This window comes from Mus caroli, unplaced genomic scaffold (genome assembly GCF_978045245.1).
Source record: "Mus caroli unplaced genomic scaffold, Mus_caroli_1 scaffold_11, whole genome shotgun sequence".
Lineage (NCBI taxonomy): Eukaryota > Metazoa > Chordata > Mammalia > Rodentia > Muridae > Mus > Mus caroli.
Genome location: NW_028227266.1, coordinates 116,878,120 through 116,895,355, shown reverse-complemented (window position 1 = coordinate 116,895,355; position 17,236 = coordinate 116,878,120). Strand labels below are relative to the sequence as shown.

The 17,236-nt window shown below is 41.2% G+C and overlaps 1 protein-coding gene across 3 annotated transcripts in view; it reads left to right on the top strand.

Annotated features, from left to right (window-relative positions):
- Window positions 1-17,236, top strand: part of Zcwpw2 (zinc finger CW-type and PWWP domain containing 2) — a 154,338-nt gene that overhangs the window by 80,136 nt on the left and 56,966 nt on the right. For all 3 annotated transcript variants that reach the window (XM_029481341.2, XM_085828160.1, XM_021172906.3), the window contains exons 6-7: window positions 5,158-5,216; window positions 7,392-7,459. In XM_029481341.2, coding sequence (XP_029337201.1) covers window positions 5,158-5,216; window positions 7,392-7,459 — 127 coding nt within the window. The remainder of the gene's footprint in view (window positions 1-5,157; window positions 5,217-7,391; window positions 7,460-17,236) is intronic.

Sequence of the window (17,236 nt, the reverse complement as noted above, 5' to 3'; positions counted from 1 at the left end):
TGTGGAAACTGAACAACACTCTTCTCAATGATACCTTGGTCAACAAAGGAATAAAGAATGAAATTAAAGACTTTTTAGAGTTTAATGAAAATGAAGCCACAACATACCCAAACTTATGGGACACAATGAAAGCATTTCTAAGTGGAAAACTCATAGTCTGAGTGCCTCCAAAAAGCAACTAGAGAGAGCACACACTAGCAGCTTGACAACACATCTAAAAGCTCTAGAAAAAAGGGAAGAAAATTCACCCAAGAGGAGTAGACGCCAGGAAATAATCACACTCGGGGTGAAATCAACCAAGTGGGAACAAGAACTATTCAAAGAATCAACCAAACGAGGAGCTGGTTCTTTGAGAAAATCAAAAAGATAGATAAACCCTTAGCCAGACTCACTCGAGGGCACAGGGGCATCATCCTAATTAACAAAATCAGAAATGAAAAGGGAGACATAACAACAGATCCTGAGGAAATCCAAAACACCATCAGATCCTTCTACAAAAGGCTATACTCAACATAACTCAAAAACCTGCATGAAATGGACAAATTTCTAGATGGATACCAGGTACCAAAGTTAAATCAGGATCAGATTAATGACCTAAACAGTCCTATATCCCCTAAAGAAATAGAAGCAGTCATTAATAGTCTCCCAATCAAAAAAAAAAAAAAAAAACAGGACAAGATGGGTTTAGTGCAGAATTCTATCAGACCTTCAAAGAAGATCTAATTCCAGTTCTGCACAAACTATTCCACAAAATAGAAGGAGAAGGTACTCTACCCAATTCATTCTATGAAGCCACAATTACTCTGATACCTAAACCACAGAAAGAACCAACAAAGAATGAGAACTTCACACCAATTTCCCTTATGAATATCGATGCAAAAATACTCAATAAAATTCTTGCTAACCGAATCCAAGAACACATCAAAACAATCATCCATCTTGACCAAGTAGGTTTCTTTCCAGGGATGCAGGGATGGTTTAATATACGGAAATCCATCAATGTAATCCATTATATAGACAAACTCAAAGACAAAAACCACATGATCATCTCGTTAGATGCTGAGAAAGCATTTGACAAAATCCAACACCCATTCATGATAAAAGTCTTGGAAAGATCAGGAATTCAAGGCCCATACCTAAACATGATAAAAGCAATCTACAGCAAACCAGTAGCCAACATCAAAGTTAATGGTGAGAAGCTGGAAGCAATCCCACTAAAATCAGGGACTAGAAGAGGCTGCCCACTCTCTCCCTACCTATTCAGCATAGTCCTTGAAGTCCTGAACAGAGCAATTCGACAACAAAAGGAGATCAAGGGGATACAAATTGGAAAGGAAGAAGTCAAAATATCACTATTTGCAGATGATATGATAGTATATATAAGTGACCCCAAAAATTCCACCAGAGAACTCCTAAACCTGATAAACAGCTTCAGTGAAGTAGCTGGATATAAAATTAACTCAAACAAGTCAAGGCCTTTCTCTACACAAAGAATAAGCAGGCTGAGAAAGAAATTAGGGAAACAACACCCTTCTCAATAGTCACAAATAATATAAAATATCTTGGTGTGACTCTAACTAAGCAAGTGAAAGATCTGTATGACAAGAACTTCCAGTCTCTGAAGAAAGAAATTGAAGAAGATCTCAGAAGATGGAAAGATCTCCCATGCTCATGGATTGGCAGGATCAACATCATAAAAATGGCTATCTTGCCAAAAGCAATCTACAGATTCAATGCAATCCCCATCAAAATTCCAACTTCAAGGAATTAGAAAGGGCAATTTGCAAATTCATCTGGAATAACAAAAAACCTAGGATAGCAAAAACTCTTCTCAAGGATAAAAGAACCTCTGGTGGAATCACCATGCCTGACCTAAAGCTGTACTAAAGAGCAATTGTGATAAAAACTAGTTGGCCATCACTGGAAAGAGAGGCCCATTGGACATGCAAACTTTATATGCCCCAGTACAGGGGAACGCCAGGGCCAAAAAAATGGGAAAGGGTGGGTAGGGAAGTAGGGGGGAGGGTATGGGGGACTTTTGGGATAGCATTGGAAATGTAATTGAGGAAAAGATGTAATAAAAAAATAGTTTTATATGTAAAAAAAACCAACTGCATGGTACTGGTATAGCGACTGACAAGTAGAACAATGGAGTAGAATTGAAGACCCAGAAATGAACCCACACATCTATGGTCACTTGATCTTCGACAAGGGAGCTAAAACCATCCAGTGGAAAAAAGACAGCATTTTCAGGAAAAAAAGACAGCATTTTCAACAAATGGTGCTGGCACAATTGGTGATTATCATGTAGAAGAATGCAAATTGATCCATTCCTATCTCCTTGTACTATGGTTAAATCTAAGTGGATCAAGGAACTTCACATAAAACCAGAGACACTGAAACTTATAGAGGAGAAAGTGTGGAAAGGCCTTGAAGATATGGGCACAGGGGAAAAATTCCTGAATAGAACAGCAATGGCTTGTGCTGTAAGATTGAGAATCCACAAATGGGACCTCATAAAATTGCAAAGCTTCTGTAAGGCAAAAGACACCGTCAATAAGACAAAAAGGCCACCAACAGATTGGGAAAGGATCTTTACCAATCCTAAATTAGATAGGGGACTAATATTCAATATATATAAAGAACTCAAGAAGGTGGTCTCCAGAAAATCAAATAAACCCATTAAAAATGGGGCTCAGAGCTAAACAAAGAATTCTCACCTGAGGAATACATAATGACTGAGAAGCACCTGAAAAAACGTTCAGCAACCTTAGTCATCAGGGAAATGCAAATCAAAACAACCCTGGGATTCTACCTCACACCAGTCAGAATGGCTAAGATCAAAAATTTAGGTAACAGTAGATGCTGGCGAGGATGTGGAGAAAGAGGAACACTCCTCCATTGTTGGTGGGATTGCAAGCTTGTACAACCACTCTGGAAATCAGTCTGGCGGTTCCTCAGAAAATTGGACATAGTACTACCGGAGGATCCAGCAATACCTCTCCTGGGCATATATCCAGAAGATATTCCAACTGGTAATAAAGACACATGCTCCACTATGTTCATAGCAGTCTTATTTATAATAGCCAGAAGCTGGAAAGAACCCAGATGCCCCTCAACAGAGGAATGGATACAGAAAATGTGGTAAATTTACACAATGGAGTACTACTCAGCTATTAAAAAGAATCAATTTATGAAATTCCTAGGCAAATGGATGGATCTGGAGGGTATCATCCTGAGTGGGGTAACCCAATCACAAAAGAGCTCACATGATATGTTTTCACTGATAAGTGGATATTAGCCCAGAAACTTAGAATAACCAAGGTACAGGATACAATTGGTAAAACACATGAAACTCAGGAAGAACCAAGACCAAAGTGTGGTCACTTCACTCCTTCTTACAAGTGGGAACAAAACACCCATGGAAGGAGTTACAAAGTTTAGAGCTGAGACAAAAGGATGGATCATCTAGAGACTGCCATACCCGGGGATCCATCCCATAATCTGCCTCCAAAGGCTGACACCATTGCATACACAAGCAAGATTTTGCTGAAAGGACCCTGATATAGCTGTCTCTTGTGAGGCTATGCAGGGGCCTAGGAAACACAGAAGTCGATGCTCACAGTCAGCTATTGGATGGATCACAGGGCCCCCAATGGAGGACCTAGAGAAAGTACCCAAGGAGCTAAAGGAATCTGCAACCCTATAGGTGGAACAATAATATGAACTAACCAGTACCCCCCGGAGCTCGTGTCTCTAGCTGCATATGTATCAGAAGATGGCCTAGTCGGCCATCATGGGGAAGAGAGGCCCACTGGTCTTGCAAACTTTATATGCCTCAGTACAGGGGAATGCCAGGGCCAAGAAGTGGGAGTGGGTGGATAGGAGAGTGGGGGGTGGGGTGGGGAAGGTATGGGGTACTTTCGGGATAGAATTTGAAATTTGAAATGTATATAAAGAAAATATCTAATAAAAATAATAAAAAAGGAAGCTTTAATGATTTTCTGAAAAATCGTGGAAATTAAACAACTGAAACATGTAAACAGTTCCAAAGTTTCTCTGCTGCAATACTTAACAGCCTCAGCCAGCTCGTCACAGTTTCCCAGTTGAATTACACTTGTTTGGGGTATAATCTAATTGATAATACCTTTCTGCACTGCTGTTGATAAGGCATCCAGCCCAGTCTGCACCTCAATGCTCCAAGGACAACGACTGACTTACAGGACCATTCATTAGTTTTGCTTGCTTTTGAACTTTATATCCACTGTACTATACATTGAAGACATTATTTTGTGGGTTTTACTTTTCTTGCGTGTTCTTTTTGCCTTTGATTTTAGTTATTCTTAACTAATGAAGATAGTGTTTGAGGTCCTGTGTGAGTCTTTTACATTAATTGCTTTTGTGCTTCTGCCTCTCCTAGTTTAGATATCCTAGAGAACCTGTGTGTGTGTGTGGGTGTGGGTGTGGGTGTGGGTGTGGGAGTGTGTGTATGTTTGTGTTTTAAATTTGGAAATTCTAATGTTCTCATGAACTTTAGATTTTTACTTCAATAGTATAGGCTGAGTGTTTTCTTTTTCCCATCTAACGTGGCAGCCCAGATATAACACCTGCTTTTGTGCTCTAACGAGTAAAGTTTTGCCTGTTCTTTTCATATTCAAAAAAAATCCTGTTGCCTCCAGGCTTTATGTCATCATTTCGCAGCAGAATGCAGAACTTGTCTTTGCTTAGACATAAAAAGCCAGCCATGTTTCTCTTGAGCAATGCATTACTACAGATTTTCGGGTGTTTGTGCTATATCACTTCCCACCTTTGCATTTTACATTTCTGGGGGCTGAATGCTTCTGTTTTCCTTAAAGCTAAATGTTGTCTCGAAAAAACCAAAAAAAAAAAAAAAAAAAAAAGCTAAATGTTTGCCAGACTTAAAAATCTTCTTGTTTTTATGGTTTTGTGAAGGTACGTTTGGGAATGTTTGAGAGAGTAGATCTTATCTGATGACTCCATTTCTGCAGTCAGGCGGGTTAGTACCTCTGCAATGACTGCGAGCTGGAGGCTAGACCGAAAGGTCTTGCTGAGGAGTATGGGTGGCGCAAAGCCCACTCGTATATTGAGCAGATCTAAAACAGCATGAACTAATTCATTTTTGATCTTTATTTGTAGATGCAAGTTTCCAAAATTAATACTGAAAAGAAAAGGCCCAGAGTTAGAAAGAGGAAAAGGTATGTTCTGTGAAATTAAAGTATTAGGATAAAGTTGAGATGTATAAATTATATTTAATTATTGTATACATTTTCCCTGATTTTTTTCCTCACTGGGTAAACATTGTGCTTAAATCTTTTTGGAAGAACTAGTAAGTTAACAGTTGGAAGTGCAGGGAAAGTTATGCTTTATTTTGTTTGGTTTGGTTTTCCAACAGGGTTTCACTATGTAGCCCAGGCTACTCTCAAACTACCTCCCCTCCTGTCTCAGCCTCATAGATTCTGGGATCACAGGCACAAGTCACTGTACTTGGCTGAGAAAGTTTTATATTCTTAAAGTATGTTGAACCAGAACTTTAAAAAAAATATATATTCAGAGTATGCACATTATCAGCTATTTTGTTTTTAAATTTTATTTATTTACAATCCAGCCATTGTAAATAAATGGTGGCCCCCTTCCCCAGTCTCTCCTCCCACAGTTCCTAATTCCATTCTTCTTCCCCCTGTCTCTGAGAGGATGCTCCTCACCCCACCAGGCCTCCCCCCTCCATGGTGCCTCAAATCTCTCTTCTCCCACTGAAGCTAGACCAGGAAGTCCTTTGCTATATATGTGCAGGGGGCCTCTGAACAGCTCGTGTATGCTGCTTGGTGGCTCAGTGTCTGGGAGCTCCAGGAGTCCGGCTTAGTTGCGACTGCTGGTCTTCCTATGGGGTTGTTCTCTCCTTCAGTTTCTTCAAGCCTTCCCCTAATTCAACCATAGGAATCTCTGACTTCAGTCCAGTGGTTGGATCTTAAGTATCTATGTCTGTCTCAGTCAGCTGTTGGTTGGGCCTCTCAGAGGAGAGCCATGCTAGGCTCCTGCCTGTAAGCACATCATAGCATCAATAAAAGTGCTAAGACTTGGTGTCCCCAACCATGAAACGGATCCCAAGTTGGGCCAGTCACTGCATCTCCTTTCCTTCTGTCTCTTTTCCATTTTTGTCCCTCCAGTTCTTTTAGACAGGTCAGAAATTTTGACTGTAAATTCATAACCCCATCCACCCACTGTCTATCGACTGGAGGTGGACTTCCCTCTCCCCACTGTTGGGCATTTCTGCTAAGGTCAGGCCCATTGAGTCCTGAGAGTCTCTCACTTCCCAGGTCAAGTCAGAACTTTTAAAGATTATTATCATTCAAACATCCAAGATAGCCTTTAGCTTAAAATAGGTAAGAGAAGCTGGGGTCAAATCTCCATAGTAAAGTAGTAAGCCACTGATAACACGCCAGTGCCTTTCACTAAACTAGCCTTGACATGTATGTTTCAGTATGTGACCATGGCTGTTCTAGGATTTCCAGTCACAAATAAAGGCTGCCATGCCTTTGCAGAAGAAAGCCAGTTCTTAAATTACTGATTTATGCATTTATTCTATTTTTGTTGTTGTTGTTTTGTATGTTAGAAGTGTGTGGGGCATGTATGTCCTTGGGACCCTTGTGTAGGAAGAAGATAGATCTCAGGAACTGACTCTCCCCTGAGACCTCAGAAGGTCTTGGTAGTAAGCTCCGGTTGTCAGTCCTGTGTGAAGCTATTTCCACCCTCTTGATAACTCATCCTTAAAAATGGACTTTGGTTGCCTTAATTACATACCACAGTAAACCCATCACATATATTGGGCAGCATTGTAAAGTTACCTCTGTTTAAAAGATGAAGACTCATGGCTTGCAGAACCGACTCCTAGGAACCTCTGATGGCAACAGTGCATTGGCACAGACATTTCTTGTCAGAGTTCTGTGTGATGGGGAAGCATGGCTTTGACTTTTGACAGATCAGGTTCTGTCACGGCATGATTTACCTGTGCTGACAGACTTCTCATGCCTCTGTAGTCTCAGCGCCTCAGCCTCTTTACATTACAAGGACAGTGCTTACTTAATAGATCTTTTTGGAAGGTAATTACATGAAGAATGCCTGTGTGAGTGCTTGTTGGATTAGTCTCTCAGTGCTCTACTGAGAGACAACCAAGAAAACACACCCAAAGTGTGAGATGTATACAGTCACATATGCAATTACCAAATACACATTTGCATATGTGCAGTAAAATGCATACATGTATGTATGTGCACATGTGCATGAATGGATGTGTATGTGTGTACACATGTGTATGCATGTCTGTATGTTGGGGTTTCTCTTTTGAAACTAAATCTGTCAAAATCTTTTTTTAGGGATGCTGCTTTAAAGTGCTCTGTTGAAATTTTTTGTTCTGATGAAGCCCTATCAAAGGAAAACATGGGTATGTGAAGCCTGTCATGGTTTTAGTTTCTTTGCCTGGATATAATTTCAAAAAATGTAGTTGTTCTAAGCAGAGGTCATGGAGGCTCACAGAGACTGAAGTAGCAATCACAGAGCCTACATGTGTGTGCTCTAGGTCCTCTGCATATATTCTATGGTTGTGGCTTGCTGTTTTTGTGGTACTCCTAAAAGTGGCAGTGGTGGTATCTCTAACTCTTTTGCCTGATCTTGGGACCCCTCTTCTCCTGTTGGGTTCCCTAGCTCAGCTCTGATGTGAGGTTTTTGCTTGGTGTTATTGTATCTTGTTGTGTCATTTTTGGTTCATGTTTCTGAGAGGCCTGGTCTTTTCTAGGAGGATATTGAAGTGGGGTGCGGTAGGGAGAGGGAAGGTGTGTATAGGGACTTTCAGGAGGAGAGAGAGGGAGAGAAGCTGTAGTCAGTACATCTTGCATAAGAGAAGAATAAAACTGTAGTTGTTGGTTTTTAAGGTATACAAAGCCATTGTGCATATATAGGAGTAAAAGGTTAGTGGGTCATTTTGTGTCAAATGGGAGGTCTTTGAGTTTCTTTTTTTTTTAATTGGGTATTTATTTCATTTACATTTCCAATTCTATCCCAAAAGTCCCCCACATGCTCTCCCACCCACTCCCCCACCCACCCACTCCCACTTCTTGGCCCTGTCGTTCCCCTGTACTGAGGCAGATAAAGTTTGCACGACCAATGGGCCTCTCTTTCCACTGATGGCCGACTAGGCCATCTTCTGATTCATATGCAGCTAGAGACATGAGCTCAGGGGGGAGGGGGGCGTACTGGTTAGTTCATATTGTTGTTCCACCTAATAGGATTGCAGATCCCTTTAGCTCCTTGGGTACTTTCTCTAGCTCCTCTATTGGGGGACCTGTGATCCATTCAATAGCTGACTGTGAGCATCCACTTCTGTGTTTCCTAGGCCTGGGCATAGTCTCACAAGAGAAAGCTATATCTGGGTGCTTTCAGCAAAATCTTGTTAGTGTATACAATGGTGTCAGTGTTTGGAAGCTGATTATGAGATGGATCCCTGGATATGGCAGTCTCTAGATGGTCCATCCTTTCGTCACAGCTCCAAACTTTGTTTCTGTAACTCCTTCCATGGGTGTTTTGTTCCCAATTCTAAGAAGGGGCAAAAGAATTTTTCTGAAATCGGCATATATTTAGTGTTTTAAAATAAAGTGCTGACAACTGTAGAAGAAAATGCTATCAACTGTGTGTCAACACAGACCTTTCCATCCCAAACCTATTGGAATCCAAAGAAAGAGGGAGAAATGGAAAAATGCTTCTAAAATTAGCCTATGGCCTAGGCTGAAGTAATTGCCACTGGTAATTGTCTTCATTATTTTTCTATTGCTGTTGTAAAGTACCACGACCAAGGCAAATGTTTAACTTGGCTTTTGGTTCAGAGGGTTAGAGTTCATAACAGTGCGACCAACATCTGCTAAGAGCTCACATCTTGATCCACACCAGGAGGCAGAGAAAGAACATTGAGAATCACAAGTGTCTTTTGAAATCTCAAAGCCCAGTGACACCCCTCCCTCAGCAAAGTTACCCCTAATCCCAAACAGTTCACCAACTGGGAACCAAGTATTGAAATCCACTAGCCTATGGGGTTGCTCTCATCCAAGCCACCACAGTGTCAGACACAGTAGAGAGGGTGTGAATGCCAGCACGGGGTTTGGCTCTCATGCTGCCTACAGACTTGCCCTCCACCCTCATCGGTCTTCAAAAGTAAGCTGATGCTTTATTTGCAAGCTTGAGCTGTGGTGGTCCTGCTTAAAGCACATCGGAGCAGAGGTTCTGTTAGTAGCGCTCCTCCTCGAAGCCACTGCACAGCCGTGGACATTGCATTTCAAGGGACTAAGGGAGCCACTGGCCTGTAGTCTCCTGTAAAGAAGTGAAGCAGAGAGAGGAAGGATGGAATATTTATTTTCAAAGTTCTTTTGTTTTTCACCCCAAGCATGGTCAAGTCCTGTTGTGCCTGTCTCTGATCAAGGCCTCTGCTTTTGCTTTCACACTCCTGACTCCTGTTCCTTGCTACGTCTTGCTTTTGACGTTCATGATTAATTCCATTCCTATGTTCCAGTAACAAGGCAAACTGTGTTCCCTAAATGGACACACAGAGGACAGCTCGCCAACTTACGCAAAGGCTCTGCCTTAGGGTTTTATTGACGTGAAGAGACACCATGACCAAGGCAACTCTTATTTTTTAAAATTTTTTATTAGATATTTTCTTCATTTACATTTCAAATGCTACACCAGAAGTCCCCCATACGATCCCCCCCACTCCCCTACCCACCCACTCCCACTTCTTGGCCCTGGTATTCCCCTGTACTGAGGCATATAAAGTTTGCAACACCCAACGGGCCTCTCTTACCAGTGATGGCCGACTAGGCCATCTTCTGCTACATATGCAGGTAGAGACACAAGCTCTGGGGGTACTGATTAGTCCATATTGTTGTTCCACTTATAGGGTTGCAGACCCCTTTAGTTCCTTGGTTACTTTCTCTAGCTCCTCCATTGGGGGCCCTGTGTTCCATCCAATAACAGACTGTGAGCATCCACTTCAGTGTTTGCCAGGCACTGGCATAACCTCACATGAGACAGCTATATCAGGGTCCTTTCAGCAAAATCTTGCTGGCATATGCCATGGTGTCTGCATTTGGAGGCTGATTATTGGATGGATCCCTGGGGGGAAGCAGTCCCTAGATGGTACATCCTTTCGTCTCAGCTCCAAACTTTGTCTCTGTAACTCCTTCCATGGGTGTTTTGTTCCCAATTCTAAGAAGGGGCAAAGTAACCACACTTTGGTCTTCGTTCTTCTTGAGTTTCATGTGTTTTGCAAATTGTATTCTGTACCTTGGTTATTCTAAGTTTCTGGGCTAATATCCACTTATCAGTGAAAACATATCATGTGAGTTCTTTTGTGATTAGGTTACCTCACTCAGGATGATGCCCTCCAGGTCCATCCACTTGCCTAGGAATTTCATAAATTCATTCTTTTTAATAGCTGAGTAGTACTCCATTGTGTAAATATACCACATTTTCTGTATCCATTCCTCTGTTGAGGGGCATCTGGGTTCTTTCCAGCTTCTGGCTATTATAAATAAGGCTGCTATGAACATAGTGGAGCATGTGTCTTTATTACCAGTTGGAACATCTTCTGGACATATGCCCAGGAGAGGTACTGCGGGATACTCCGGTAGTACTATGTCCTATTTTCTGAGGAACTGCCAAACTGATTTCCAGAGTGGTTGTACAAGCTTGCAATCCCACCAACAATGGAGGAGTGTTCCTCTTTCCCCACATCCTCGCCAGCATCTGCTGTCACCTGAATTTTTGATCTTAGCCATTCTGACTGATGTGAGGTAGAATCTCAGGGTTGTTTTGATTTGCATTTCCCTGACAACTAAGGATGATGAACATTTTTTCAGGTGCTTCTCTGCCATTCGGTATTCCTCAGGTGAGAATTCTTTGTTTAGCTCTGAGCCCCATTTTTAATGGGGTTATTTGATTTTCTGGAGTCCACCTCCTTGAGTTCTTTATATATATTGAATATTAGTCCCCTATCTGATTTAGGGTTGGTAAAGATCCTTTCCCAATCTGTTGGTGGACTTTTTGTCTTATTGACGGTGTCTTTTACCTTACAGAAGCTTTGCAATTTTTTGAGGTCCCATATGTGGATTCTCAATCTTACAGCACAAGCCATTACTGTTCTATTCAGGAATTTTTCCCCTGTGCCCTTATCTTCGAGGCTTTCCCCCACTTTCTCCTCTATAAGTTTCAGTGTCTCTGGTTTTATGTGAAGTTCCTTGATCCACTTAGACTTGACCTTAGTACAAGGAGATAGGAATGGATCGATTCGCATTCTTCTACATGTTAACAACCAGTTGTGCCAGCACCATTTGTTGAAAATGCTGCCTTTCTTCCACTGGATGGTTTTAGCTCCCTTGTCAAAGATCAAGTGACCATAGGTGTGTGGGTTCATTTCTGGGTTCAATTCTATTCCATTGTTTTACTTGTCTGTCGCTATACCAGTAACATGCAATTTTTATCACAATTGCTCTGTAGTACAGCTTCTGGTCAGGCATGGTGATTCCACCAGAGGTTCTTTTATCCTTGAGAAGAGTTTTTGCGAATCTAGGTTTTTTGTTATTCCCAATGAATTTGCAAATTGCCCTTTCTAATTCGTTGAAGAATTGATTTGGAATTTTGATAGGGATTGCATTGAATCTGTATATTGCTTTTGGCAAGACAGCCATTTTTACTTTATTGATCCTGCCAATCCATGAGCATGGGAGATCATTCCATCTTCTGAGATCCCCTTTGACTTCTTTCTTCAGAGATTTGAAGTTCTTATCATGCAGATCTTTCACTTGCTTAGTTAGAGTCACACCAAGGTATTTTATATTATTTGTGACTATTGTGAAGGGTGTTGTTTCTCTAATTCCTTTCTCAGCCTGTTTATCCTTTGCGTAGAAAAAGGCCATTGACTTGTTTGAGTTAATTTTATATCCAGTTACTTCACTGAAGCTCTTTATCAGTTTAGGAGTTCTCTGGTGGAATTTTTAGGGTCACTTAAATATAATATCATATCATCTGCAAAAAGTGATATTTTGACTTCTTCCTTTCCATTTTGTATCCCCTTATCTTCTTTTGTTGCCAAATAGCTCTGGCTAGGACTTCAAGTACTATGTTGAATATGTAGGGAGAGAGTGGGCAGCCTTGTCTAGTCCCTGATTTTAGTGGGATTGCTTCAAGCTTCTCACCATTTACTTTGATGTTGGCTACTGGCCTGCTGGAGATTGCTTTTATCGTGTTTAGGTATGGGCCTTGAATTCCTGATTTTTCCAGGACTTTTAACATGAAGGGGTGTGGGATTTTGGCAAATGCTTTCTCAGCATCTAACGAGATGGTCAGTTGGGTTTTGTCTTTGAGTTTGTCTATATAGTGGATTACGTTGATGGATTTCTGTATATTAAACCATCCCTGCATCCCTTGACTGAAACCTACTTGGTCAAATTGGATGATTGCTTTAATGTGTTCTTGGATTCGGTTAGCAAGAATTTTATTGAGTATTTTTGCATTGATATTCATAAGGGAAATTGGTCTGAAGTTCTCTATCTTTGTTGGGTCTTTTTGTGGTTTAGGTATCAGAGTAATTGTGGCTTCATAGAATGAGTTGGGTAGAGTACCTTCTGCTTCTATTTTGTGGATTATTTTGTGAAGGACTGTAATTAGATCTTCTTTAAAGGTCTGATTGAACTCTGCACTAAACCCATATGGTCCTGGGCTTTTTTTGGTTGGGAGACTATTAATAACTGCTTCTATTTCTTTAGGGGATATGGGACTGTTTAGATAGTTAACTTGATCCTGATTTAACTTTGATACCTGGTATCTGTCTAGAAATTTGTCCATTTCATCCAGTTTTCCAGTTTTGTTGAGTATAGCCTTTTGTAGAAGGATCTGATGGTGTTTTGGATTTCTTCATGATCTGTTGTTATGTCTCCCTTTTCATTTCTGATTTTGTTAATTAGGATGATGTCCCTAACTATAACTTCATTTGTCCCTGTGCCCTCTAGTGAGTTTTGCTAAGGGTTTATCTATCTTGTTGATTTTCTCAAAGAACCAGCTACTCGATTGGTTGATTCTTTGAATAGTTCTTCTTGTTTCTACTTGGTTGATTTCATCCCTGAGTTTGATTATTTCCTGCAGTCTACTCTTCTTGGGTGAATTTGCTTGCTTTTGTTCTAGAGCTTTTAGGTGTGTTGTCAAGCTGCTAGTGTGTGCTCTCTCTAGTTTCTTTTTGGAGGCACTCAGAGCTATGAGTTTTTCTCTTAGAAATGCTTTCATTGTGTCCCATAAGTTTGGGTATGTTGTGGCTTCATTTTCATTAAACTCTAAAAAGTCTTTAATTTCTTTCTTTATTCCTTTGTTGACCAAGGTATCATTGAGAAGAGTGTTGTTCAGTTTCCAGGTGAATGTTGGCTTTCTATTATTTAATTTTTTATTGAAGATCAGCCTTAGTCCATGGTGATCTGATAGGATGCATGGGGCAACTTTAATATTTTTGTATCTGTTGAGCCTGTTTTGTGACTAATTATATGGTCAGTTTTGGAGAAGGTACCATGAGGTGCTGAGAAGAAGGTATATCCTTTTGTTTTAGGATAAAATGTTCTGTAGATATCTGTTAAATCCATTTGTTTCATAACTTCTGTTAGTTTCACTGTGTCCCTGTTTAGTTTCTGTTTCCACGATCTGTCCATTGATGAAATTGGTGTGTTGAAGTCTCCCACTATTATTGTGTGAGGTGCAATGTGTGCTTTGAGCTTTACTAAAGTTTCTTTAATGAATGTGGCTACCCTTGCATTTGGAGCATGATAATCAGAATTGAGAGATTCTCTTGGAACATTTTACCTTTGATGAGTATGAAGTGCCCCTCCTTGTCTTTTTTGATAACTTTGGGTTGGAAGTCGATTTTATTAGATATTAGAATTGGGTACTCCAGCTTGTTTCTTCAGACCATTTGCTTGGAAGATTGTTTTCCAGCCTTTCATTCTGAGGTCGTGTCTGTCTTTTTCCCTGAGATGGGTTTCCCGTAAGCAGCAAAATGTTGTGTCCTGTTTGTGTAGCAAGTTTGTTAGTCTATGTCTTTTAAATGAGGAATTGAGTCCATTGATATTAAGAGATATTAAGGAAAAGTAATTGTTCCTTCCTAATATTTTTGTGTTAGAGTTGGCATTCTGTTTTTGTGGTTGTCTTCTTTTTGGTTTGTTGAGGGACTACTTTCTTGCTTTTTCTAGGGCTTAGTTTCTATCCTTGTATTGTTTTTTTTTTCTGTTATTATCCTTTGAATGGCTGGATTTATGGAAAGATATTGTGTGAATTTGGTTTTGTCATGGAATACTTTGGTTTCTCCATCTATGGTAATTGAGAGATTGGCTGGGTATAGCAGCCTGGGCTGGCATTTGTGTTTCTTAGTGTCTGTATAACATCTGTTCAGGATCTTCTGGCTTTCATAGTCTCTGATGAGAAGTCTGGAGTAATTCTAATAGTCCTGCCTTTATATGTTACTTAACCTTTTTCCCTTGATGCTTTTAATATTCTGTCTTTAGTGCATTTGTTGTTTTGATTATTATGTTTTGGTAGGAATTTCTTTTCTGGTCCAGTCTCTTTGGAGTTATGTAGGCATCTTGTATGTTCATGGGCATCTCTTTCTTTAGGTTTGGGAAGTTTTCTTCTATAATTTTGTTGAAGATATTTGCTGGCCCTTTAATTTGAAAATCTTCATTCTCATCTACTCCTATTATCCATAGGTTTGTCTTCTCATTGTGTTCTGGATTTCCTGGATGTTTTGAGTTACGATCTTTTTGCATTTTGCATTTTCTTTGATTGTTGTGCCCATGTTCTCTATGGAATCTTCTGCACCTGAGTTTCTCTCTTCCATCTCTTGTATTCTGTTGCTGATGCTCACATCTATGGTTCCAGATTTCTTTCCTAGGATTTCTGTCTCCAGAGTTGTCTCCCTTTGGGTTTTCTTCATTGTTTCTACTTCCATTTTTAGATCTTGGATGGTTTTGTTCACTTCCATCTCCTGTTTGGTACTGTTTTCCTGTAACTCTCTAAGTCATTTTTGTGTTTCCTCTCTAAGGGCTTCTAGCTGTTTACCAGTGTTCCTGTATTTCCTTAGTCTTCCATCATCATCATAACTTTAGATCCGTGTCTTGCTTTTTTCTGGTGTGATGGTGTATCCAGGACTTGTTACGGTGGCAGAGTTTGGTTCTGATGATGACAAGTAACCTTGGTTTCTGTTGCTTCTGTTCTTATGCTTGTCTCCTGCCATCTTATTATCTCAAGTATTTGCTGACCTCAATATATCTGATTGGAGCCTGTCCTTCCTATAATCCCAGTTGATTCAGGGCTCTTCAGAGTCCAGCTTTCTCTCTGATCCTTTGCTTGTGGGCTCCTGTGAACCTGAGATTCTGGGTGTGTCAGACCCTGAAATACTGGTGTGACCAAGCTCCTTTTATCCTGGGATCCTGTTCTCAACGATTCTGGGAGTGTTACAGTGCCTGGCAGTGGTGTCTCCTTTGAGGGGCATGGAGCTGTCTGGTCAGTGGTCCTAAGATCTCGTGGAGAGTCCTCTATGGACCTTGGGGGTGTCCATCAACTCTGTGCCCAGGGTGACTTGGTGCTGGTGCTGACAGGAAGGGACTTGTGACCCTGATCAGGCCAGGTTTTCTGCCTCCCTAATGCTGTTTCACGTCCTGCAAGATTGGATTGGAACAGAAGTTGTTTTCCACTCACCAGTGGTCCTAAGAACGCGTGGAGAGCCCTCCAGGGACCTTGGGGGTGTCTGCCGACTCCACGCCTAAGGTGAGCCGGTGCTGGCACCGACCAGAAGGCCAAGGAAACTCTTATAAGGACAACATTTAATTGAAGCTGGTTTATAGGTTCAGAGGTTCATTATCATCAAGGTGGGTACATGGCAGCATCTAGGTAGGCATGGTGCAGGCAGAGCTGAGTGTTCTATATCTTCATCTGAAGGCTGCTAGCAGAATACTGGCTTCTAGTCAGCTAGGATGAGGGCCTTAAAGCCCACACTCAGAGTGACACACCTACTCCAACAGGGCCATACCTTCTAAAAGGTGCCACTCCCTGGGCTGAGCACATACAAACCATTATAGGCTCCTAAGCCGACCCCTTCTCCTTCTAAGAAGGAGTTTATTTGGAATTGCCCTTAATTTTCTTCTATTATTTCTGTCTTCTCTCTTTACTTGATCCTTTATTTTCTGAAGGGGAGCCCTTCCCTATATTTCAGCTAACTAGTTTCACTGGTCAGAGGCCAGTGAATATCCTCTCTGGATCACTCTGATCCCTGCTCAGCCTTGAAGGGAGCTGCTCTGCTCTGCAGCACACTCCAGTTGCAATGATGTTTTACTCAAGCACTAGGCCAAGCAAACAGGAGTGGAAATTCTCTGAGTCTTGAAAAAATATTGTTGTTCCATAGTTTTTGCTAGGTATCACAACAATGAGAAAATTAATCTAAGGAAGAGTTGTCAGAAACCTTCCCAAGTGGGGACTGACAGCCAGATAACCCATTGGCAGTCAACCAGATGACCTCCAAGACAGCCCAGTTATTTCAAATCCACCACCAGCACAATGAGTAACGTTTCACTCTAGCTGCAACGAGCATGGCTGCTAGAGCCAGGACTCCTGCTCCAGAAGGCTTTGCTCCAGTCTTGACCACCTAGGCACTCCATATGGGTCATGGAGAACATGGATTCTAGGATAAGACTCCGTCTGCTGTAAAAAGAAGCAGCTCTTTTGATGATGAGTGAGAGATACACTTATCTTAGGATATAAGGAGAAGTTTTAGAATGCAGTTAGGAATTATATTGGTTGAAGAAAGTGGTAATAGTAGGTTCTCCTTAAGATCCATGGCCTTATTAAGCATGGTAGTTGGCTAGGTTAACACTATTGGGCATGATTTCCCTGTAAAGATGTGAAAACAGGCAACTAATCCATTTTACTCCATCTCATCATCAACAGTTAAAAAGCAGGGGTCACTAAACCACTCCATTGTGTGCTTTCCCAGAGGAAATGCCAGGAAACAGTGATTCCTTTTCATTCTTAACACTCCTTGGGACTGGAAATAGGGCTCCATTGGTGGGGTGCTCACCTAGCAAGCACAGAGCTCAGGATTTCATGCTCAGCACCATGGAAGCTTAGTGTGGTAGCACATGCC